Here is a 26,844-nt window from a genome sequence, read left to right as displayed (position 1 = left end):
ATTTCCGTTGCTGGTGTAAACAGCGTCAGAGCTGATCATCCTCCATGAATTTTGATGTAACGTTTGACGTTCATACACCGGTGTTATTCTTCTAAACTAGGTTTATTGATCCGCAACCAATGTACAAAAACCATAGCACATTGTTGAACACCATACAGAAGTCCTCAGCAATCAATAATGACTATTATATGGCGGTAATGAGACACTTGACTGTTTCTGTAGGTGTCAATCTTGCTGACAGTTTCATATAAATAAAGCAACGCAGACAATCCGATTAGAAAAAGTGTCAATCTTCATCCCCCTCTTACTGTTTGGCAGCTGATAAAAACATAAAAGATGATTTTCTCAGGGAATGACTGGGAGAGTATTAAAGCGAGCAGCTAAATGTGATAGCCTAACCTTTGTAGAGGGAGGGTATGAGCATATGTTTAACCCCAAGTGTCCCTCTCCCTGAGACAGCTCTTCTCTTGGCTTTATTCAATAACTCGTCCTATGATCTCCAGGATTGATTTATATCCCCAGGATTGTTCTCGCCCCAAAATAACTATATAGTACCTAATTGTTTTACAGGTTATTAATCACTTCTGATGAATCCTGTAGAGTCTGTTCACATGGAGCTGAATTCTGTAAATCAGAATCATTTCCATACATAGGTTTTTTTATATATATAACAGGTAGTGTTGAGCCAACCTGTCAAAATGTTCGGTTAACGTTGCCAAACCCGAATGCTTTGCGTTTGCTTCCCTGTAGCTGCATAAGTTGGATGCCACCCTAGGGCTACCAGGAAAACATGGGTATTGTCTGTTGCTGTGTCCATGTTTTCCAGGACTCCATAGGGGGGCATCCAACTTAAGCAGCCATGAGGAATCAAACGCAGATCTTTGGGGTTCGACTAACGTTGTCATGGTGCTTGTTCCAGTAAAAAGTGATCTTTTATCATCTGCGGATTGTGCTACCTGGGAGGGCTTCATGACGACCGCAGGGCCACTTAGCCCAGCCCACATTGACACCGTAGGCCTGCCCCTCCGTGACGTCATCAACGCATAGCCCCCCCTCGGTGGCCATTGGTATGGGCTGACCTAGAAGGGGTGGGGCCTAGACCTTTAGGCCAGCCCGTGCCAATGTATGATATAAAATAGGGTATGAAAACTGCAAAATTTACCCATTTCACCTGTGTATTAAAGTCATAATGCAAAAAGGGGGTGACAGTATCACTTTGAATTTGTCTCTTGATAAGGTTGTCTTATATAAGGATCTTACATAGTCATAGGAGGATTTCTGTTTTATTTTACTTAAAGGGAAGGTCTGTGCATTAGCAGTGCATTTAAAGGGGTTACAAAAACATGGCTACTTTCTTTCAGAAACAGCACCACTCCTGTAATCACTTTGGGTGTGGGCTTTGCAGCTTAGTTCAACTGAAGTATATGGAGCTGTGGATAGGGGTGGTGCTGAAGGAGACATCTCCAACATCTCCTTGATGTCTCCAGTATCATTGGCAGCCAGAATTTCTGTCTCAACTTTCATCAGTAAACAGCACTGACGCCCACTTGTTCCTTGTCCAGCGTAATAGGTATTATAATTGGGGCAGGTGTGTTTAATCAATACAGAACTACCCTACACTTATGGTACACTGACAAGCCTATAGTACTAGAATAACATCAGTAATCCAGTCATTGTGCCTCTGCCTGAACAGATGGAGGACAATGCTCCAGCTCATTGAGATCACATCATTAGGGAACGGCTGCTGGAGACTGGGGGACCTCACATGGAGTACTGCACTTTCTCTAGACCTGAATCCCATAGAAAACCTATAGGAGTCACCGCTAACTGCCAAAGCCTCACTTCAATACTCTGTTCTCCTTGCCCGACCTATCTTCTGCCTTCGACTCAGTTGACCATTCTCTCCTCCTACAAACTCTTTCATCCCTTGGTGTCACTAGCTTAGCCCTCTCCTGGATCTCCTCTTACCTCTCCAACCGCACTTTTAGTGTCTCCTACCTCCACACCACCTCCTCTCCTCGTCCCCTTACTTTTAGTGTCCCCCAAGGCTCTGTACTTGGGCCTCTTCTCTTCTCCATCTATACCTCTGGCCTGGGACACACCCTAGAATCCCACGGCTTCAAGTAACACCGCTATGTTGATGAAACTTGGATCTACCTCTCTAATCCGAATGTCACCTCTCTTCTATTCAGGATCCTAAATCTTCCTCCTTCTCCTCCTGCTTTCTAAAACTCAACATGGACAAAACAGAACTAATCATCTTTTCCCCCATCTCGCTCCACCCTGCTGTCTAATCTATCAATCACTCTCAATGGCTACACTCTTTCCCCTGTCCCCCAACTTTGCTGCCCGGGTCACCTTTGACTCTGCCCTGTCTTTTAAACCACACATCCAGACCCTGACCACCTCCTGCCAACTTCACCTCAAAAACATTTCCCAAAATTCCACAAAACTGCTGGTACACGCTCTCATTATCTCTCGCATAGACTTCTGTAACATCTCCCTCTCTGGCCTTCCATCTAACACCCTCGCTCCCCTCCAGTCTATCCTTAAAGCAACTCTGTAACCACAATCTGACCCCCCCCCCCTCAAACCACCTTCGGATAGCTGCTTTTAATCCAAGATGTGTCCTGCAGTCCGTTTGGCAAGTGATGCAGTTATTGTCCTAAAAAAATACGTTTAAACTTGAAGCCCTGTGCCAAACGGGAGTATCTGTGCCCTAATTTTGCACAACCTCTGTCCCTCCTTCCCGCCCTCCTCATCATTAGGAATGCTCCAGGCAGATTGCCTCCTATTTTCCACCTGTTTAGCTGTAACGCCTGGAGTCGTGGATCCACTGAACCGTCACTAGCGATGGTATTAACCGCACCAGGGAGCGGAGTCTAAGGGGCCGCTGGTTTTCACCAGAGCCCGCCGCAAGGCGGGACGGACTTGCTGCGGCAGGCGACCCCCAGGTCGCTACCCCTGGTTTGGTTGCTAGTGAGGGCAGGCGAGGCGTGGCAGGAACAGTAGGCAGGAGATCAGAGAGGTCAGTAGGCGTAATCGCAGGTGGCAGACAGAACTCAGGAACAACGGGTAAAGCAGCGGACAGGAGCTAGGGACCGGGACCTCGGACAGGGACTAGGAACAGGGACTGAGGTCAGGAACAACAGGGAGCTGGGCCAAACGCTATGGGAAGCATGTAGAGGCTCCAACACGAGGGACAGGGCATGCTGGGATTATATAGGGAGTGATTGGTGCAACTACCAATTAGGGGCGGACTGGCCCTTTAAATCTGAGACAGCCGGCGGGGACGCGCGTGCCGGCCGGCACAGCGGGTGACAGGAGCGGGGCGAGGTAAGGTGTCCCCCGGGGCCGAACTAGTAGCAGCGCTGCGGCCGTGACAGTACCCCCCCCCCTTTGGCCTCCCCCTCTTTCTTGCCTGCAGATGGAGGCAAATCAGTGATGAAGTCCATCCCTATGTGGCGCCAGGGACGGTCTGGAACTGGCAATGGCTCAAGTAGGCCGGCAGGTCTTTGACGGGGTGACTTGTTTTTGGCACAAACGGCACAGGTGGCCACAAAGTCCTTGGCATCCTGGAGGAGATTGGGCCACCAGTAGTGGCGAGAGATCAATTGCCCGGTCTTTTGAGCTCCCCGATGTCTGGCCACAAAAGAGGAATGACCCCACTTCAAGATTCATCTTCGAAGTGCAGGGCGCACATAAGTCTTTCCGGGAGGCACTCTCTGAAGAGTAGAGGTGGCGATTGGCACTAGGCGATCGGGAGGTATAATGTGGCGAGGGGTTGTGGATTTGCGGATGAAACCCTAAAGTTCTCCCGGATGTAGGAGGACATGGCCTCAGTCTCGGGTACGGAGATAGGGTACACCCGACCTTGTGGAGGAGAAGTTCCAGGAAGGAGGTCTATGGGACAATCGTACGCCCGATGAGGTGGTAGAGAGTCCGCCTCAGTGGCAGAGAAGGCATCAGGCAAGTCTTGGTATTCCGCCGGTAGCCCGGATAGAGGCTTGGCGGGGTCGGGTGATGACTAGTGATTAGGGCTGGGCGGTATACCGCAAAAATACCGATACCGTCACTGGCGTCGGTTAACCGACTTCAACTTAGCCAGGACGGTATTTGCGGTATTTTTATGTCCTTGCGCCCGTCCTGTCAGACACACACACACGGCCCGGCACGAGCGCTGCACGTCATGTGCAGGGACGCCGGTATCGGTGCGGGAGCTGAAGGAGCAGCAGGGCCCAGGTGACCGCTAGCACCGCCCCTGTCTGGTCCAAGCGACCTTCCCCCCACCCCCCACCCCGTGCGCGCATCTGTCCGCCCTCTCTGAGGCCCCGTCCTGCCGCACCTTCCATGTGCCCACCACCAGTCCGGTCCGCCGTCCCTGCTCACTGAGGGGAGTACAGGACAGCCGCCCTCACGTGCTGCTGCTCCTCCAGCTCTGACATGGCCGCGTCCCTGCACACACAGGACAACGTGTGCAGCGCTCGCCGTCCGGGTGTGTGTGTGTGTGTGGGGGGGGGGGGGCGCTCGGACGGAACTGTGCTGGTCCCCCCCTCCCGGACCAGTCCCGTCCGAGCGCCCCCCCACTCCCGGCCGGCGAGCGCTGCACATGTTGTCCTGTGTGTGCAGGGACGCGGCCATGTCAGAGCTGGAGGTGGAGGAGCAGCACTTGGGAGCAGCTGACCTGTCATCTCATCCCCTCAGTAACAGTACAGGAGTGTAACATAGGAGGAATAATGGGCTGCAGCAGGCAGGATAACTTACAGCTGTGTGTGGTATCCTGCCTGCTGCAGCCCATCCATTCCTCCTGTGTTACAGTCCTGTACTGTTACTGAGGGGACTGCAGTCATACACCCCTGTCCTCCTCCCCATACAGTCATACACCCCTGTCCTCCTCCCCATACAGTCATACACCCCTGTCCTCCTCCCCATACAGTCATACACCCCTGTCCGCCCCCCCCCGTACAGTCATACACCCCTATCCCCCCCTGTATAGTCATACACCCCTGTCCCCCCCCCCTGTACAGTCATACACCCCTATCCCCCCCTGTACAGTCATACACCCCCCCCCCCCTGTACAGTCATACACCCCTATCCCCCCCTGTACAGTCATACACCCCTGTCCCCCCCGTATAGTCGTACACCCCTGCCCCCACCATATAGTCGTACACCCCTGTCCCCCCCGTATAGTCATACACCCCTGTCCGCCCCCCTGTATAGTCATACACCCCTGTCCGCCCCCCTGTATAGTCCTACACCCCTATCCGCCCCTGTATAGTCATACACCCCTATCCCCCCCTGTATAATCATACACCCCTATCCGCCCCTACCCCTATGTGCCCCCTGTATAGTCATACACCCCTGTCCCCCCTGTATAGTCATACACCCCTGTCCCCCCCCGTATAGTCATACACCCCTGTCCCCCCTGTATAGTCATACACCCCTTTCCCCCCTGTATAGTCATACACCCCTGTCCGCCCCCCTGTATAGTCATACACCCCTGTCCGCCCCCCTGTATAGTCATACACCCCTATCCGCCCCTGTATAGTCATACACCCCTATCCCCCCCTGTATAGTCATACACCTCTATCCGCCCCTACCCCTATGTGCCCCCTGTATAGTCATACACCCCTGTCCCCCCTGTAACCCCTGTCCCCCCCGTAGTCATACACCCCTGTCCGCCCCCCTGTATAGTCATACACCCCTATCTGCCCCGCCCCCTGTATAGTCATACACCCCTATCCCTATGTGCCCCCTGTATAGTCATACACCCCTATCCCTATGTGCCCCCTGTATAGTCATACACCCCTATCCCTATGTGCCCCCTGTATAGTCATACACCCCTATCCCTATGTACTCCCATGTATAGTTCTGTACCCCCATCCCTATGTACCTCCCTATGTACCTCCTGTATAGTAATACACCCCGATCCACCCCCATATAGTCATACACTTCTATCCCTATGTACCTCCTGTATAGTAATGCACCCCAATCCATCCCCCCCCCCTATAGTCATATCCACCTATCCACCCCCCATATAGTTATACACATGTATTCCTATATGACCCCCTGTGTATACACATCCTGTAGAGGCTGTATACCTGTATATACACATCTAGGTCTCTGCTGAGGCCCCTAATAATGACAAATAGTAATAATGATAATAGACTAACCATGGGTTGCTGTTCAGTTCTTTTTTACTTTTTCTAATCAAAATATCGCCAGTTTGGCATGGCTAGTGGGTGTGGTTTGCTAAAAGGGGCGTGTCATAATTATCGTTGAATTATCGTTACCGCGGCTACATGTGCGATAAACCTCAATATTGATTTAGGCCAATATCGCCCAGCCCTACTAGTGATGCACGATGCACCGAAATATCGATACTACTATCGATATTTCGGGCAGAAAAACCGTTCGGTACCAGGATTTTCTGGTATCGATACTTTATGTTAAACTGCCTAATAACGCAGCTTAACATAAGGTATAGCGCAGAGAACATGGCCCGCGGCTATCTGAGCGCCGGCCATGTTCTCTGTGTGCCGCCCCCTGCCCCCACCTGTCACTTTCTCGGCCCGCTCGTACCCCGCTCCCGGCGGCGCCAAATTTAAATAGCCGGCACATAGCGATCGCTTGTGTCGGCTATTTTACAGGGTAGATGCCGCTGTCACACCTGACGGCGGCATTTAACCCCTCCTGAGCCGCTCCATATGCAGCAGGAGTCTTCTGCATATGGAGCGGCCGCCACTGCTAATGACTGCTGGCCGCGACCTCGCGGGCGGCAGTCATTTAACTATTCCCCCCCCACACACTCAGGACCCGCTGCTGCAGCCGGGTCCCCCGTACACGCCAGTTCCCACTGTTGCGGTCCCTCGCAGTGTCACACCCTCCAGTGTCCACAATACTGCGCCCCCCCCCCTTTCCTTTTGGCTGTCCGGTACAGTGGCACAGCAACTCCCAGCATACCTTCTTGTGGGGAGTTGTTTAACACAAGGAGGTATGCTGGGAGTTGTTGTGTCAGGAGGCTGCTAATGCACTACAACTTCCAGAAACACACCTTCTTGTGCACTACAACTCCCAGCATACCTCCTTGGGCACAAAAAGGTATGCTGGGGGTTGTAGTGCACAAGGAGGTATGCTGATGGGAGTTGTAGTGCATTAGCAGCCTCCTGACACAACAAGTCCCAGCATACCTCTGTCCACTACAACTCCCAGCATACCTTCTTGTGGGGAGTTGCAGTGCACAAGCAGGTATGCTGGGAGTTGTTGTGCACAAGGAGGTATGCTGCTGGGAGTTGTTGTGTCAGAAGGCTGCTAATGCACTACAACTCCCAGAAGCATACCTCCTTGTGCACTACAACCCCCAGCAAATCTCTTTGTGCACAATGAGGTATGCTGGGGGTTGTAGTGCACAAGAAGTTGTGCTGCTGGAAGTTGTGTCAGGAGGTTGCTGCTGCACAACTGCCACTCCCAGCATACCTCCTTGTGCATTACAACCCTCAACATACCTCCCTATGCACTACAACTCCCAGCGTACCTTCTTGTGCACTACAACTCCCAGCACACCTTCTTGTGCACTACAACTCCCAGCATACCTTCTTGTGCACTACATCTCCCAGCACACCTTCTTGTGGGGAGTTGTACACAAGGAGGTATGCTGGAGATTTGTAGTGCACAAGGAGGTATGCTGAGGGTTGTAGTGCACAAGGAGGTATGCTGAGATTTGTAGTGCACAAGGAGGTATGCTGAGGGTTGTAGTGCACAAGGAGGTATGCTGAAAGTTGCAGTTGTGCAGCAGCAGCCTCCCGACACAACATCCCAGCATACCTCTTTGTGTACTACAACTCCCAGCATACCTCCTTGTGTACTACAACTCCCAGCATACCTCCTTGTGTACTACAACTCCCAGCATATCTTCTTATGCACCACAACTCCCAGCATACCCGCTTGTGCACTATAAATCGCCACAAGAAGGTATACTGGGAGTTGTAGCGCATAAGAAGGTATACTGGGAGTTGTTGTGCACAGGAAGGTATGCTGCGTGGTAGAGGGGAATTAAAAAGTTTAAATTAAAAAAAAAAATCATTATAAAGGTTCTAATAATCCCTGTTCCCTTTTTTCAAAAAAAAATATTATTTGTATTTTTACATATTTTTTTCAAACTTTATTTAGTATCGAATTAGTATCGAAATAAGAAAGCTGGTATTGGTATTGAACTCAAAATTCTGGTATCGTGACATCCCTAGTGACGACATAGAGTACTTGGGCTGAGGTGACCTCAGACACCGGTTGGAACAGTCCTGACCCCAACTGAAAATCTTCCCGGTTCTCCAGTCCAGCTCAGGGGCATTTAATCGCAGCCAAGGGAGTCCCAGGAGGATGGTGGAAGAAGAATGGGGCAGGACGTAGAAGGAGATCTTTTCCTGATGTGAAGTGCCCGCCTGGAGGACTAGAGCTGCGGTCTGGTAGTGCACACGGTCGGTAAGAATCTCGCCCGTGACCGAGGAGATAGTCAGGGGTCTGGCTAGTTGGGTCAAGGGTAGCCGCCACCTTTGGACCAATGGTGCTGCAATAAAACTGCCTGCTGACCCAGAATCGAGAAAGGCAGTAGTCTGGTGATTTTGTCCCGTGGGTGTCTGGATGGAGACAACCTTGGAGAGGTGGCATTCACACTTAGGGAGGCCTCTCCCACCGGACCTAGGTGCTGGCGTCTCCCGGACGCTTGAGGACGTTGGGGACATCTCAGCCGAAAGTGATCCGGACCACCGCAGTAGAGGCAGAGATTCAGCTCCAAACGACGAATTCTCTCATCAGGCGTCAGGTGAGCCCGTTCCACCTGCATAGGAATTTCAGGAGTCGGCTGGGACACCGGAACGTCAGGCTTCTGGAAGACCGGGACAGGCTTAGTCGCCGTTCATGCCGGACCTCCTCCTCTCTCTCAGAAAAACGAGTATCGACCCTGGTGGCCAGTAGGATGAGTTCGTTCAGGGAGGTAGGTAGGTCTCGGGCGGAAAGCACGTCTCTCACCCGACTGGACAGGCCCTTCTTGAAGGTGGCTATTAGAGCGGCCTCATTCCAGTCTAATTCTGCTGCCAGGGTGCGAAACTGGATGGCGTAGTCGCCAACGGAGGAACTCCCTTGTGAGAGATTGAGTAGAGCAGTCTCAGCCGAAGACGCACCGGCAGGTTCCTCAAAGACGGAGCGGAACTCGGCCAGGAAGGTTCGGAGATCGGCAGCAGCAGGGTCATCTCGGTCCCACAGCGGCGTGGCCCAAGCCAGAGCTCTACCCTCCAATAGGCTGATGATGAAAGCCACTTTAGAGCGCTCGGTGGAAAACTGACTACTTAAGAGTTCAATATGCATGGTGCATTGAGTCAGGAATCCTCTGCACAACTTGGAGTCACCACCGTATTTGCTTGGGAGAGCCAGTCGAAGTGTCGAAGAAGCAGCAGGGGGTGGTGTGCGCTAGGCTGTAGTATGCTGCTGTAAGGCGGCAGTGAGTTGCTGAATCTGCTGCGACTGTTGCTGGATTTGTTGAGCCTGTTGGGCGACCACCCTGGCTACGTCGCGGATATCAGGCACCTCGCCGGGATCCATGGTTGGAGCCTACTGTAACGCCTGTAGTCGTGGATCCACTGAACCGTCACTAGCGATGGTATTAACCGCGCCAGGGAGCGGAGTCTAAGGGGCCGCTGGTTTTCACCAGAGTCCGCCGCAAGGCGGGATGGACTTGCTGTGGCAGGCGACCCCCAGGTCGCTACCCCTGGCTTGGTTGCTAGTGACGGCAGGCGAGGCGTGGCAGGAACAGTAGGCAGGAGATGCAGGCAGAGGTCAGTAGGCGTAATCGCAGGTGGTAGACAGAACTCGGAACAACGGGTAAAGCAGCGGACAGGGACTAGGAACAGGGACTGAGGTCAGGAACAACAGGGAGCTGGGCCAAACGCTATGGGAAGCATGTAGAGGCTCCAACACGAGGGACAGGGCTTGCTGGGATTATATAGGGAGTGATTGGTGCAACTACCAATTAGGGGTGGACTGGCCCTTTAAATCTGAGACAGCCGGCGCGCGCGCCGGCCGACTCAGCGGGTGAAAGGAGCGCGGCGAGGTAAGGCGCCCCCCGGGGCCGAACTAGTAGCAGCGCCGGGTCCCTGCACAGGGACCCTGGCGGCTGCATGGAGAGGTCGCGGCGGCGGCCCGGAGCACAGGACGCCGCCGCGGCCGTGACATTAGCCCAGCACATGGGCTGGATCGTTAAGGACATGTGCAGTGTTCAGCATGTAGAAAATGTTCCAGTGGCATTCCTAATGATGAAGAGGGCAGGGGGGAGGGATGGAGGGGTGGTGCAAAGTTAGGGCACAGATACTCCCGTTTGGCATGGACCCCAGGACAGATCTTGGATTAAAAGCAGCTATCCAAAGGTACAAGTGGTTTGGGGGGGTCAGATTGTGGGTACAGAGTCGCTTTAACTCTGTTGCCCGACTAATCCACCTTTGCCCTCGCTTTGGGTCTGCTTCTCCCCTCTGCCAATCCCTTCACTGGCTCCCATTGTCCAACATATTCATAAATTGTTGACCGTGACGTACGAGGCCATCCACAACCTGACTGCTCGTACATCTCTGACCTGCTCTCCTGCTACCATTCCTCACGCAACCTCCAATCCTCCAACAATCTCCTTTTGTGCCCCCCTCCCCTTGTTCGTACCACACTCAACCGCCTCTAAGACCTTGTCCGAGCCTCCCCCATACTCTAAACACACCCGAGTCTCATCCACCATCAAGACTAGGGATGGTCCGAACCGAGTTCAGTTCTGGTTCGTACGAACCCGAACTCTCGGTAATGATTCCCGCTGTCTGTCCGCTCTGTGCAGCGGGCGGATCCAGCAGGAGGACCGCCTGGAAAACTGGGATACAGCCATAGCCATAGGCTGTATCCCAGTTTTCCAGGCGGTCCTCCCGCTCTATCCACCCGCTCCACGGAGCGGACAGACAGCGGGAATCTGATGCCGAACGTTCGGGTTCATACGAACCCAAACCTTGGAGGGTTCGGACCATCCCTAATCAAGACCTTAAAAAGTAACCTGAAAACCCATCTCTTCAAACTAGGCTACAACCTATAATAATTCTGCATCATACTGGCTGCACTTTACCTTCTGTCTCTCTCCCGTTACCTTATAGATTTTATGCCCTCGCGGGCAGGGTCCTCTTCCCCATGTATCAATTGGCCATTTGCCTTCAATGTGTTTTGATCTTGTATTGTTCTTGTTTGTTACCCCTATCACTTGTTTAGCGCTCTGGAATTAAGGGGGCTTTATAAATAAAAAATAACAATAATAATAATAGAGGCTCGTAACTCTGTACCCCAGAACCACAATGACCTCAGGGCTGCCCTTCAAGAATATTTGGATGCCATGCCTCAGCAGACAATATGTCGACTTTTGATCAGCATGAGACGTCATCATCAAGCTGTAATGGATTCTCAAGATCACGTGCCACATTGACATGATTGGTGGGGGTATACCCACCACTGTTGTTGGCTTTTGTTTAAAACATTTTTTAGATGGGGAACTCACCATTGCTGCTTCTACTTATATGCCTTACTTTCACAATATAACATCACTGGAGCCAGAACTTTCTACGTTTTCATACATTTCATCCGCAAGCCAAATATTCCTAAGTTTTTGTTTGCAGAGTCATTATTTTTTCTTATATTTACCATTTATATAACTGTTTATTAGGACTTTAGAAATCAATATTTTTTGTCCCTAATACATGAAAATTTTTCCAGTGCGTCTTCTGGTTTTACAAAGATAAATGTATTAATTTTAAAGTTTTCCTTCCTGCACTAGTTTCAAATTTGTGGGCACATACGTGGCCTTTATGTGATGCCAAGTACATCCTTCTGACAGTCCTCTCTGTCAGCAAGTTCGTTTGCCAAGCGCAACTCCTGTGCAGACAGAGAGCGAACCATGGCTATGATCCCTGCATGGGATCAGACTTTTCAAGTTCTCTGCACTGTGCCTGGAAGGAATCTGCATGAAAGCTGGAAGAATAAAGGTGATCGGACCTCATAGAGAGAACACAACAGAGGTCAGAGGAGTGGAAAAGAAAGCCTTAGATGAAGTTTTGTATGCATACCCAAGAACTTGCCGCATGCCGCATAAAGCTCTGTTGATTAAATTATGAGCCGAGTAATTTCATCAAGTATTATTTTATTAATACAAAGAGCAAGAGCTGTAGCTATAAAGTGATGCGTTTTTTTTTTTTGTTTTTTTTTTAGTCGGAAACTTCCATTACTTTAAATTCTGAAGAAAGTTTTGTTAGAAGGGTCAAGCCGCTCATAGGGTGGTTTCCCCAATACCACCCCAAGAGTGATGAAGTATTACACAAATATCTTATACACCTTGGTGGGTGCTTCAGTCACATGCAATAGTCTCATGCAGGACATACTACTGGCGTCACTACCTGCTTCATAGTGGGTGCCATGAGGCCAGTAGTACGGCAGATGACCACTGCTTGGTTTTACCATATATGTAAATAGGGTCCATGGCGCCCATCAGAGCTTCTGTGTGTCGGATCTTTTTTTTTATTTTTTTATTTTTTTTATTACAATTGCGGCTTTTTTATGTTCTCAAAACATAGATAACCATATTAATAGTATGAGAACTGCATTGGTACCGCTTTATGGCTAAAGATCTACAGCAGTACCCATGAGTTGAGGTGATGTTGCAGCATTATCACAGCATATAGTAATAAAGTTTTTTTTGTTTGATCTTGTGCCATTCTCTGTATAGTGGCCTGATGTCCAAAGGCCACAGTACGTTAGATTCCTAACATTACAAAGAGCTCTGTTTGCTGTCTGTGAAGAAGAACATTGAGGCATATATCACAATTATGGAAAACCCGTACACACTGCTGTGCTTAGTAGTTATCTTTCTATCACATTCGTGTATCCTTGTGCGTAGTATTAAACACTTATCCTTGTGCATAGTGTTTAGCTTACTATTGTGTATACTTGTGCATAGCATTAAAGCGACTCTGTACCCACAATCTGACCCCCCAAACCACTTGTACCTTCGGATAGCCGCTTTTAAACCAAGATCTGTGCTGCGGTCCATTTGGCAGGTGATGCAGTTATTGTTCTAAAAAAAACAACTTTTAAACTGGCAACCTGTGCCCTATGGGAGTGGCCTAGATTGTGTATACATTAGGCTGGCACAACCTGTCTGTCCCTCCTCCCCGCCCTCCTCATCATTAGGAATGCTCCAGGAAGATTGTCTCCTATTCCTCACCTATCCTTGTGCCTAGTTTTTTTCTTACTATTGTGTATACCTGTGCATAGTATTTAGCTAACTATTGGGTAAACTTGTGGTGCATAGTATTTAGCTTAATATCACATATGCTTCTGCATAGTATTTATCTTAATATCACGCATACCTGTGCATAGTGTTTAGCTTACTATTGTGTATGCTTGTGCATAATATTTCTTACTATCGCGTATACCTGTGCATATTGTTTAGCTTACTATCGCCTATACCTGTGCATAGTATTTACCTTACTATCGCGCATACCTGTGCATAGTGTTTAACTTACTATCGCCTATACCTGTGCATAGTGTTTAACTTACTATCGCGCATACCTGTGCATAGTGTTTAACTTACTATCGCCTATACCTGTGCATAGTGTTTAACTTACTATCGCCTATACCTGTGCATAGTATTTAGCTTACTATTGTATATACTTGTGCATAGTGTTTAGCTTTTTAACGTGTATACTTGTGCATAGTATTTAGCTTACTATTGTGTACACTTGTGCATAGTATTTAGCTTACTATTGTGTATACTTGTGCATAGTATTTAGCTTACTATTGTGTACACTTGTGCATAGCATTTAGCTTACTATCGCGTATACTTGTGCACAGTATTTATCTCATTATCCTGTATACTTGTGCATAGCATTTATCTTACTATTGTCTATAGTTGTGCATAGTATTTATCTCATTATCCTGTATACTTGTGCACAGTATTTATCTCACTATCCTGTATACTTGTGCATAGTATTTATCTCACCATCCTGTATACTTGTGCACAGTATTTTTATTGGTATTACCTATGCTTATACGAGTCATGGCAGATGCAATGGCAGAAGCAGAGTGACTTCATAGAAAACTTCAGCACACGTGTTTGTTCTTCTCTGTATGATTGAGTTTCAAGGTTTCTCTCTGGAATCCCAGATGGGACATTCTCACCGGAGAGGTAGTAAATGATTTGCCAGCAGCTTCCCTGCCTTCCTTCTGATTGGCCTTTTCACATGTCAATCGCCTGAACGTGCATGCTCCTGCAAGTTCGTGGCAGACGTAGGAGACACCACGTGAATAATGAATGGACTCTTGAAACACCTGTTATTCTTGTATTACTCTACAAGAAAGCTATAAATGCAGATGAGACCTGGCAGCTCCGTCACAACAGGTTACTATATATTGTGACTAATAAAGTGGTCGGGCTCGCACTGTGATCAGAGGTAAGTAACAAGATCCTTGTACCAAGCTGAGATTAGAGCCAGGAAGTCGGGTGCAGGGAAAATACTGATATTTATTGAGTAATGGCTGTGCTCGTTCTACCTATAAATGTATAGTACATACCTATATGTGGACTAGTGGGTTAAAGTACAGGTACAGAGAAGTATTGAGGCTCAGGCAATGTGCTGCTTATCATCCAGTGAAATCAGTAAAGTGTAACATAGGACACCTCTATTACCTGAATCACACCGGGCACTGGTTATATAGAGTCTTTATTGTATGTCTGTGTTATTACATGTGTACTCTATAGCAGGCAAATATAAGAGATTTCACATCTAAAGGCCCTATTATACGAAACAATTATCGGCCGTATGCGGGAGATATCTGTCATTACGGACAATAATCGTCTTGTGTAATAAAAAACATCGATCAGCCGACATGCACGGGACAGAGATAGTAAGTATAAAAATATTTATTATGAGGTATAGGGCTGTTTGCCTCGATCTCCACATGAGAGGTTCTGTGCCAAGGGATGAAAGAGCTGAATAAGCATAACCTTCAGTGTAATATCATTGTTTCCTGTGGTTAATATTGTTTAACCCCTTAAGGACGGAGCCAATTTTCGTTTTTGTGTTTTAGTTTTTCCTCCTTGTGCTTAAAAGGCCATAGCACTTGCATTTTTCCACCTAGAAACCCACAAGAGCCCTTATTTTTTGCGTCACTAATTGTACTTTGCAATGACAGGCTGAATTTTTGCATAAAGTCTACTGCAAAACCAGAAAAAATTAAAGTGTGGTGAAATTGAACAAAAAAACGCATTTCTTTTATTTGGGGGTATTTGTCATTACGCCATTCACCCTGGGGTAAAACTGACTTGTTATATATGTTCCTCAAGTCGTTACGATTACAACGATATATAACATGTATAACTTTTCTTTTATCTGTTGGCCTGTAAAAAATTCAAACCATTGTCAACAAATATACGTTCCTTAAAATCGCTCTATTCCCAGGCTTATAGCGCTTTTATCCTTTGGTCTATGGGGCTGTGTGAAGTGTCATTTTTTGTGCCATGATGTGTTCTTTCCATCGTTACCTTGACTGCGCATATACGACTTTTTGGTCGCGACCAAAAATGCGCAATTTTGCACTTTGGGATTTTTCGGCGCTTATGCTGTTTACCGTGCGAGATCAGGAATGTGATTAATTAATAGTTCGGGCGATTACACACGCGGCGATACCAAACATGTTTATTTATTTACTTTTATTAAAAACATGGGAAAAGGGGGGTAAGTCAAACTTTTATTAGGGGAGGGGGCTTTTTTACTAATAATAACACTTTTTTTTTTTTTTTTTTTTTTTTTTTTTACACCTTTACTAGAAACCCCCCTGGGGGACTTTTAGTATAAGTATACAGATCTCTCACTGAGATCTTTGCTGTATAGTTATACAGCAAAGATCAATGAGATCGGCACCGTGCCAAGCCGGGATCAGCGCCATTTTGGCGAAGACCCCGGACGGCACCAGTCACGGAGATCGCTCCTCCGGGACAACGTCCGCGGGGGGAGATCTCCGCCACTAGACACCAGGGAACTGCTGCGTCCGGTAATCGGATGCAGCTGTCATCTTTGACAGCTGCATCTGAATACTGTATTAGCGGGCACGGCGATCGAAACGTGCCCGCTAATACCCGTGGTCCCGGGCTACAAATCCGTGTGCTCCCACATCCCAACTCACTGCTGCACACAATGGAGTGCGCGGCCATTGTGAGAACTGACATGTTTTGTGCGTCCGCTATTCAATAAATAGCGGCCACAGGAAACTGCCATGTCGGTTTTTCGTGCGCCCAGATGGAATGCCGCCCGGAGTGTATACTATGTGTATATGCTCAGGCTGGGATTCCATTTATTCACATACAACGTATATGTTTTGTATAAATCACGGCCGTTGTTGCAAATTGCAACAACGGCTGTGATTTATGCAAAACATATGTTGTGTGAACATAGCCTATTTCTATAAAGGGGTTATCCAGCATTAGAAAACATTAGAAACATGGCCTCTCTTGTCACCAGTTCAGGTGCAGTTGCACTTAAGCTCCATTCACTTCAATGGAACTGAGTTGCAAAACCTGCGCCTAAACTGGAGACAAGAGTGGGGCTGTCTCTGGAAGAAAGTGGTCATGTTTTTCTAATGCTGGATAACCCCGTTAAAAGCTGCAATCAAGGCTCCATATATTAGACCATTGGCCTATCCTGCCAGTGGCTAGTATGTATGGCCAGCTTTAGGGTTGACGTTTTGTGCTGCCGTTTCCTTTAATGTTATCACAGTAGCTTATATCTACCTAAACGTCAGATGTTTTAGTATTAGAGCAGGCACCACCATCTTTTCCATAAAGGTCACCATTTTATGCCAGAATGGAAATAACGTGAACTCGAGGAGTATTCCATCATTAAAGATCAAAAGTGACAGCTTTCTTGATGTTGTTGGATGTGGTTTGATCAATGACCTTTAGTGTCTGAAATCTGATGTCAGTTCTGTGTCTTCAATAAACAAATTGGTACATTATCCTGTATTGTAGCCAGGTAGCTTCTGAAGCATAGATGACGTTTCCATCTTGGACACTGGTGACACTGGTATAAGACCTAACTCCGGCAAATAAAATAAAAAAACTCCTGTTTTTTAAATATAAACACACTTAGGTTATGTTCACACTAAGTATAACACCGTCCGTTGCATGGCAACGGACTGTGTTATACTGCTAGTCACTGGGCAGCGTTTGGCACATTCCTGCAGCGTCCATTATTTTCTGCAGCAGCGGCATTACATTGAATTTAATGCAATGCCGTCCGCTGTGTTCCGACTCATACACCATAATACATCATTACAGCACATATACTAGGGATGGACATACCGTATACCGTAGTGCACATTTACAGGGCAGTCAACACTGACATTCCTTGTAGATCTTTCTGATATCAATTGTTAATGTAAATGCTGAGACTTTGGGGTGAACTTATTTTTTTTTTTATTTTATTTTTTTTTAGGTATTCAATATGACACTACTTTTGTTCCAAATTGGAATGCTATTTACGACTGTTTTATACCACAGTGTGGAAGGAAAGAGAGATCTAATCACATATTGTGGAGGTTAGTAAATCTAAGCTTTCTAAACATATCTTACGTTGACATACATGTTAAGCAGAGAGAACAGTGCCAGAAGTAGTGGTGGCAGCATCCTACTGCAGCTTTGGCTTCAAGTAAATACAAGCCAAGGCTGCAGTAACCTGGTGCCACCACTACAGAGGTGCAAACACCAGCTGTAGTGCTGTACCATCCCTGTCAGTGATTGGTTGAGGGGGCTCTTGCTGCCAGACCGTTCAATTTCGGAAGTGGAGGCAGAATGGTTCAGCAGGGGACCTAAGCTGAATTAGGAGCACATCGGGGGAGCGCGGAAAGGTAAAAATAGCTTGTTTGTTATGTTCTGTACCAGGGCATAAACATATTAAGGGTACAAACCCACACACCGTATACGCAGCAGATACGCAACAAATACTCAGCAGATTTGATGGTGCAGATTTGATGCTGTGTTCAGTTATTTAAATCTAATCTGCTGCGTATTTGCTGCGTTTTGCAGCAGTAAATACGCTGCGTATACGGTGTGCGGGTTTATACCCTCAAAGTTAATTCTGAGCAGAATACCCCTTTCATTTAACATAAATTTTATAACAACATGGACATAAACAGATGACCATTGACTAATGCATACCATTAAAGTACATCCACTGAGTATAGTTCTTGAATGCATTCCTAAAGCTGCATTCACACATCCCGTAAAATTGTCCATGGTCACGTATCCACGACCACTGACAATTTTAGGGACCATTGAAGTGAATGTGGCCTTTCACATGATCCATGCTGCGACCCGCACCGCAAAAAAAACAGGACATGTCCTGGTGTGGATCGCGGCACAGATCACCTTGCCCCCCCACACACACCCCTGCCGCCCGGCAGCAGAGATAACAGGAGAGAATGATGTGCTCTTCTGTCATCACATCCACTACTCACCTACTCCCCCGTGCTGACTGGCTTCATGTTCACCTGAAGTGGCCTGGAGTACGCTGCTTTCTTCTCCCGGGAGCGTAGTCCCAGCTACTTCCAGTGATCGCATGTAGCCGGCCTGCACAGGGGAATAGGCGAGTAGTAGATGCGATGACAGGAGAGCACGTCATGCTCTCCTGTCATCTCTGCTGCCAGGGGGATCCGTGGTGGGCGGCGGGTGGGCTCCGGTTAGGGGATCCGTGCTGCCATCCGGAGTGTGAATAAGCCCTAATGTGATGTTCACACAGTGTTGTTTTTTTTTACTGTATGTTATGTGTTTTTTAAAGCAAAAAAATAGTCCTGAAAAAGAGGATGAAATAGCCCAAAAACAAAAAAAAAAAAATAATGTTTCTCACTAGCTTATTTGTGTAGATGTTTTTGGGCTGTAGCAAAAGCTAGAGCCCAAGGAATGACTTTTGATTCGGGATTCATTTTAGGCTATTACAGTCCAAAATATGTATCACACTACTGCATGTGCTGAAGTCATAGCCATAGCTGTAATGAAATCAAGTTTTGGATTATATATTATATATATTTTTGTGCGCTAAAACAATTAACTTTTGTAACTTAGTGATTTAAGCCAAAGGAACAAATTTCAGGGCCACCACTCTGAAGGGACCCTCACAGGGCAGATCTTCATGATAAGCTCTTTTCTTCAGGGATCTGATATGTACATGCAGATCATCACTAAAAGATTATGCTTATTTATTTATTTTAAATTATCTTTTAGGTCGGCTTTTTATGTGTGTGTAAATACGTCCCCAATACAGATCTGTAATACCGATATATTTCAGATGAGGTGCCATCAGTATTTCATCCTTCTATACAGTAAATACCGAAGAGGAGATTAATTAACCTTTTGAATATTTTGATGCATTACAGATTTTGGGTGTATTTTATCCACAAAACAAGTCACAACAACAACACATGACTAGAGATGAGCGAATCCAGAGTTTGTGCCATTTGATTCCCTTTGGCTACAAAAGTTGGATGCAGCCCTAGTGAGTCCCGGAAAACTGCTGCCAACGATAATCAAATGCTGCACACTCTGGTTCGGATGAACCCGATGGTGCTCGAGATTCGCTCACCTCTACAAATGATGCATTAAAATTGGTGCATATTTTATGCAGCATATAGATTAAGGCTATGTTCACACTACGTAAAAGACCGGCCGTTCCGTGACCCGGGCGGATTATCTTTCCGGCCACAGAGCTCTGATGCGGGCGCATCAGTGCGCGCCCACATCAAAGCTTCCCATAGCACACAGTGAAGCAAGCGGCTGGAGCCACGCGCTTCACTGTGTGAACTGACAGGGCTTTCTGCGTCCGGAATTCACTGAATTCCGGCCGCAGAAAACTGACATGTCAGTTATTTGCGGCCCTGTATGGGATCCCGGCCGGAGCGTGTACGATGTGTATACGCTCCGGCCGGGATCCCATTGAAAGTAAGGCATTCTTCCACCGCGCCAAAAGTATTGCCGTTGTTGCCATCGGCAACAACGGCAATACTTTTACGTAGTGTGAACATAGCCTAACTCTGTATTACAGGCTTCTTGTAAAACCGACCTTAGGTATCCTAGAATCACGGAACATCGTTGATATTAGGAATCATGCATTATGCCTGAATACAAAGCAAGAAAATAGCACTAGATCGACCTGTTAGCTAATGTTCACCTGCTGTCACTCGGCACAGCCAGGCTTATACTCCTAAAGTAAATGCAGATCTCTCTCTATCCTATATAAAAAAAATTAACTAGATTCTCCAGGAATATATAAATATCAAATAACAGAGAACTAGACTTCCTCTAACTTTCTATTATAGTCTCTTCTAATACAGCCCCAAGACGGCAGGCCAGGATTATTTGTTTATTTAAGTCTTGTCCATTTGGAGTGGCTATGTACATAGATTCCTTCTGAGGAATCCCAAGTCAATGGACAAGTATACATAAACATAAAAGTCTTCTCCCGCAGCCTTACTGCTCAAAATCAGTGCTCTGCAACTACAACTTAGTACACTGGGAAACTAGAGCACATATAGTTCTGTTGTTTGAGCTATATTTTATGTATTCCCAGAGAATACCTTTAAGGCTGCATGCACAGATATGTCATCTTACTTTGTGCTATTATTGTAACTTGTCAGTGTTGTAGGTCAACAACTCTGACAGAAAAGAAAGAGACAGGTCCGTACCCGAAGTACACAGATGCAATGTAACAAAAAGGTCCAGACGGCATCTTAAGGCCCTATTACACCAATCAATTATCAGCTGTTTTTGCACGATGTCAGCTCATCCGTGTCTTTCAATGTGTTGAAAAAACTTGAGCAATAATGGCGGTCTGCTAGCCGTTGCTTCATGTAATAGGAGCGGCGACAGCATACTATCTCCTATGGGCTCCCGGATGATCTTTAGATCGTCCATGTAATAGGCCCTATTACATGGGCTGATCAGGAGGAGCAAGCAAGCGCCGACTGTCAGATCAGCACTTGCTTGCTCCTCACTCCCCGCTCACTGCTGCCACTATTACACATGCCGATAGCGAGCAGGTAAGAGCGAAGGGGCTGCAGGGAGCTACGGGAGGGGCTCCCCAGATGATCTTTAGATCCTTTAGTCCATAGGCGATAGTGGTTGTCTGCTGCCGCCTCTCCTATTACACAGAGAAATGCACAGCAAACCATCATTATCGTTGAAGAATTTTTCAACATGTTGAAAGACAAGGACGATGACGGCTGATCGTTGCCATTAACCACTAGCTTTTACACCAAGCAATTATTGGCCATAACGGCTGATAATCGTCCGAATACGGACGATTATCGCTTGGCGTTAAAGGGCCTTTAAGAGTCGAGACTGTGCACATTATTCTCCTGCTGAATAACATTAAACAGATGTAAATGAGTCTAATACACGTGTCTTTGTTTTCCGACAAAGTTGCGTGCAATTTGGGGAGAAAAAAAAAAACATTGCCAAAATTATTAGTATAATATTATCGAAAGTGGAACAAATTAGATATTTATCTCGTTTCTCCAATCTTCTAACTATCTGGCACGCTGAATGCAGAAACTCACTCAAGGTGAAATTGCAACAAAACATATATGAGGGGGGCAAGACCTTTAAAAACCACATTTTCCAGACTGTGCCCCCCAAAATAGGCACGGTTACAGCTGTCACTCTGATGCTAAAGAAATGCAGCAGCCAGGGTCATTGCCGTGCCCTGCCAGCAATGTACACTGCATAGGATAAAGAGAAGCATGAGAAATTGGTGAAACAAAACCGTTCAGAGCCAGAATGAGTCTCTGCAGAGCAATCAGCAGCTCGGGAATAGACAGGAGCACAAATATTTGTTTCACTATTTTTTATTTTTTTTTTCTCTTCAGTTCCAATTGACTTTCTATAAGCGATTGAAGCACAGAATTGGCAACACTTTTATTATTGTTAGGAAAAGAAAGGGGAAAAAGCTCTGCATTATAGTTTAAAAAGAAAATCGGAACTTGTTGATTTTATATTAAGCACTCCTCTAACAATGCACGCAATGGCTATCAGTGATGTCTATATTAACAAAAATTAGCCAACAAAAATTATAAACTTTTACAGTTCCTTCATAGTTATTGAAACTTTGTTAAAGAAAATCTCTTTTTTATTTTCTTACATTTTTTTTTCTTTGGAGTGGCAGAAGTAAAGAGCAACAGAGCCCCTCTGCTGCCACCAGTGGTTGTGTTGGGAACTGCAGGGCTGCACAAGGCCTGGTCCTGGCACAGTTACATATTGCTAATGGCCGATAGTTCGGCGCTTACTGACCCTATTACACAGCTCGATGATCGTGCACCAAGGGCTGCACAGACATTGATGGTGTTGTCTGTGCAGTCGTTGCTCTATATATAGAAAATAATAAAGCTTTACCTCTCCATGCTCCCCAGCTTCCTTCTGCGCTTTCAGCCTCTCTCTGCTTCCCCTGCAGTGCCGCTGGCACTTCAAAACGTCTGTGAAGTGACAAGCCACTCAGCCAATCATTGGCCGAGATGGGACAGAGCCGTGGCCAGTGATTGGCTGAGCGGCCTATCACTTCCCAGACGGCTTCAGCGGTGGCTGCGGTGAGCCAGAAGAAGCCAGAGAGACATCGGGGAGTGTGGAGAAGTAAAGTATAGCTTTATTATTCTTTCTGCACTCTTACTGACCACACGCCTCCTATCACACGTAGCAATACACGGTCAGCAGCCATTACTTTTTAAATCTTCTGAAAGAGAACGATCGTCCGATGTCTTTATTAACACGGGTGCATAGTCTGTTCTTAGAGTTGCTTACTCCTGATCTTCAGCAGTGGCCTATGAGACCTACTTCTCCTGCACTCTCCCTGACAGCCCAAACACTAGTGCCAGGTCTCCTCTAGATTTTGGCCTTTCAGTGCGAATTTGTGGCTCGGGTCATACAGGCCTTCTTGAAACACACCTCAAACAAATAGAAGAAAATTGTTCGTCTTTCTACATGAAGTAGAATTAAAAAAATTATGAAATCATTAAACGTTGAGAAAAAATATGGAATCGGCTTTGCGTGTGCATTTCTAAAAACAAATACCGGCACAAGTTGGAAAATGCAAATAAGTCTGCAACTAAAAGGGAAAGTGCTTACAGACCTCACCAAGCTGTGGACTTGGCTAATTGAAAGCAAACATGGCCCCAACAAGAGAGTTGTCAGTTGAAATAATGGAAAGGATTAGAAAACTCATCTATATGTATAGGGCTGGCACCATGAAAATAACGTCTGGTGCCACAAATACTGCATACCCAGCAATGTAGAACAAACAGCAAAGCAAAAGATTGTATGCATCGTAAAAAAATATATATATATATTGACACAAACAAAAGCATTAAATGCGCATAAAGTTACTTGTTCATAACAGTATTAGGCTAGGTTCACACTGCGTTTTCAGCATCCGTTTAACGCATCCGTTTTTTGCAAAAAACGCATGAAAAACGGATTGCAAAAAACGGATTCATTTGTGTGCATCCGTTTTTCCATTGACTTCCATTATAAAAAAAAACGGATCCGTTTTTTTTGGCGGACCAAAACGGACCAAAAAACGTTGCTGACCCTATTTTTCTGGACGTTAAAAAAAACGGATCCGTTAAACGGATGCTAAAAAAACGCAGTGTGAACCTAGCCTTACTTGTATAAGCTCTACCAACGTGGAGGCTTCATGTCCTAATGGTGACAGCGTGCTTTCGTAAGTATATATTTTTTAAAATAGTGCTTGCACTATTAAAAATGCAATCTGCACGTAGGGTTTAAATAGATGTACAATGAAGCAGTGGATGTATACTGATATTCAAATATACAGCACAGTAAACAAAATGCATAGGACAATATGTTGAGCAGAGTAAAATAAAGGTGCAAGTGACAAGAGAACAATACGCTATTTATACTAACATGAAGATAAACTACATAGTGAATGAAATTGCTTCAAGCTGGAAATATAACGCAGAGTGTGGCTAAAGATGTTGGTTGTTCCCAGTAAGATGTGTGTAAAATATGGTGCATGTACAATCAAATTTGGAGAGTTTATAAAAGGAAAACATACAGGTAGACCAAGAAAGACTCCATAGTTAGAATTGCACACTGAAAGCAGTATGGCTTGAAAATAGAAAACGCACAAATCTAATTAAAAAAAAAAACAGGCGGGAATATGTGACAGAGTCAGTGTTTGTGACAGATAGAGATGAGTGAATTTACAGTAATAGTGAAGCAAAAAATTATGTCTGCAATTTGTTCATTAGCTACTTCTATTTACCTGACTGCTGATCGATGACGCTCCTCCCTGGGTGCTGGGAAAAGCTGGATCCAGTCCTGAGAAACTGGTTATAGCAGTTAAGGGCTGGGTTCACACTACGTATATTTCAGTCAGTATTGTGGTCCTCATATTGCAACCAAAACCAGGAGTGGATTGAAAACACAGAAAGGATCTGTTCACACAATGTTGAAATTGAGTGGATGGCCGTCATTTAATGGCAAATATTTGCTGTTATTTTAAAACAACGGCTGTTGTATTGAAATAATGGCCGTTATTTACTGTTATATGGCGGCCATCCACTCAATTTCAACATTGTGTGGACAGATCCTTTCTGTGTTTTTAATCCACTCCTGGTTTTGGTTGCAATATGAGGACCACAATACTGACTGAAATATACGTAGTGTGAACCCGCCATAAAGTGTAAATAGGCCAGTGTAATATCATAATGATTGGATAAATGTATAAGGACTCTGGTGAAAAGTTTACATGCTAAGCTTTCCGATAGCAAATATGTGTATTATTACAATATCCTTGTGGTGATTAATCCTTAGTGGATTTTTTTGCGGGAAATCTGTGTTTTTGTGACAATTTTTTATATTTGCGTAAAATTTGACTAAAGGAAAAGTTGTGAGTGCACTGTTATACATTCTTTTACTGTATTGAAGAAAATTACATTTCCCTACTCATTTATGATATGGGGAAACATGGCATCAACAGGGATCATAGCTACATAGTACAGGAGGCAGCATGGGAGCCAGGGGAGGTAAGTGCGTGTTATTTTTTATTTTTTTACGGGTATAGTGCTTTAAGAAGTTCTGGCCAGAGAACCCCTTTCAACATACTCCTCCGAATCCATTTGTTGATAAGTCTATGTTCACATGTTCCTACGATCACACCATTCGACAAAATTTAGCTTGCTATATTTTTTCAGCAGCTTCAATTTTTCATTCTTTGTGGTTGACTCATTGCTGCTAAGTTCTTCCTCTGCCACACATCTTCGCTTCATGACTAGTTCTAGCAGAGAAGAAATTTGACAAGATTACTTAGAAAACAGGCTTCCTATGATTGAGCTTCTCACTTTGGCCCATTCTTCTCCCATCATTTCAGGGTGTACTGTATTTCCATTTGCTACCTTGAACCGGGGTATTTTATTTAGTTGTTGAATGTTAATATAAACCATCTTTCGTCATTGGGGAATATGTCATGGTTATACATTACCATACAGCGGCACACATTGTGGAGTTGCACAAACTCTTTTAGTTTTTTTTTTCCACACTCTGGAAACTCTGTTTGCCTTTATTGTGCTATACCGTGTTAGCAATTGACGTCAAATGAGCTAAGACTACAGATTTAGTCATTATCTTCCATTACTGACAAGCTCTAAGTAAGTCATGAAACCAACTCACAAATTTGTATTAGCAGATGGGACTAAAAGAGGTCAAGTACCCTCTAAAGGGACAGTTGCTGGATTGTTAATACTGTGCCAGTTAGCCTGAAAGGCCAATATTGTTAGCCGTGCATGACATGTATCACTATATTCATCTAGAGTGAGTGTGGCAGCCCTGGCACAGTTGTTGCAGCACTGCGATATTACTCTGTCATCTATAGAAAATGATTAACGCAATGTTCTAATTTTGACTGGCGTGAGCTTGAAGCGCCAGAGCGGCGCAGACAGGTGTGCGGGAATGAGGAAGCATCTTAGTTTTTATTTACTTCTCCGTCCCAGAGATACTTCATTTAGGTGGCATGACATGTTCATTTAATGTTCCCCTCGCTCCTATTCCTGTCAGTGCAATGTCTCCCACTCCATTCTTCCCCCTCAGTCACTCCATGGCACTGCATACTCTTTCCACCTCTTTTATTTTCTTACAAGATCTGTCTCTAGAAAAAGCCTTGAAATAATCTCCGATTCAGGCACCTGCAGGATAAGAAGCCTTGTGCAGCTTATGTGACATGTCAGTCTCTTCCAACCCTTCTCTGCTCAGAGGGAGAGATTTATCTAGTTATACGTATTTCTTTTAGAAATCGGCACCAGTGATTTTTTTTTTTTACTTTTTTCTCTTCGAGACCCAAAGTCATTCCTATACTTGTACTTATTATGTATGCAAGTTTTTGCTACAGAACCTAAATTTAACTCTCATAGTAGAGAGTTTATTTTTTTCATACGGAAAGCGGCACAGACGTAATTTACACAATGCTTTCCTTTTAATTGAGGTTCATTTTCTACAAGAATACGTGAATTAGCCTTAACAGAGCCCTTGTGCTCCCTTGTAGGCAGCGTAAATTAGTTAGGCCTATTCTGATGCATTTGTAGCACATTTCTGCTGTTTTCAGGTGGATAAAAAGATTTCTGCTCCGTTTCCCCTCCCCCCCTCGCCACCTGTCATTTTGGAAGCTTGCCACCCCTCCCTTGTGCCTGGCATCAGAACAGAGAGGGAATGAGCTCTGACTCTATATACAA

General features: G+C 45.9%; 1 protein-coding gene across 3 annotated transcripts in view; it reads left to right on the top strand.

The window, feature by feature from the left end:
- Positions 1–26,844, top strand: part of CNPY1 (canopy FGF signaling regulator 1) — a 117,264-nt gene that overhangs the window by 16,698 nt on the left and 73,722 nt on the right. For 2 of the 3 annotated variants that reach the window (XM_069958889.1, XM_069958888.1), the window contains exon 2: positions 17,553–17,655. In XM_069958889.1, coding sequence (XP_069814990.1) covers positions 17,562–17,655 — 94 coding nt within the window. In that variant the 5' untranslated portion in view covers positions 17,553–17,561. Of the gene's footprint in view, positions 1–14,360; positions 14,514–17,552; positions 17,656–26,844 lie in introns of those variants that run through there. The other variant, XM_069958887.1, reaches the window with a different exon arrangement.

This window comes from Dendropsophus ebraccatus, chromosome 2, assembly GCF_027789765.1.
Source record: "Dendropsophus ebraccatus isolate aDenEbr1 chromosome 2, aDenEbr1.pat, whole genome shotgun sequence".
Lineage (NCBI taxonomy): Eukaryota > Metazoa > Chordata > Amphibia > Anura > Hylidae > Dendropsophus > Dendropsophus ebraccatus.
Note: the sequence above shows the minus strand (reverse complement) of the source record. Positions and strands in the feature narration are given on the sequence as shown.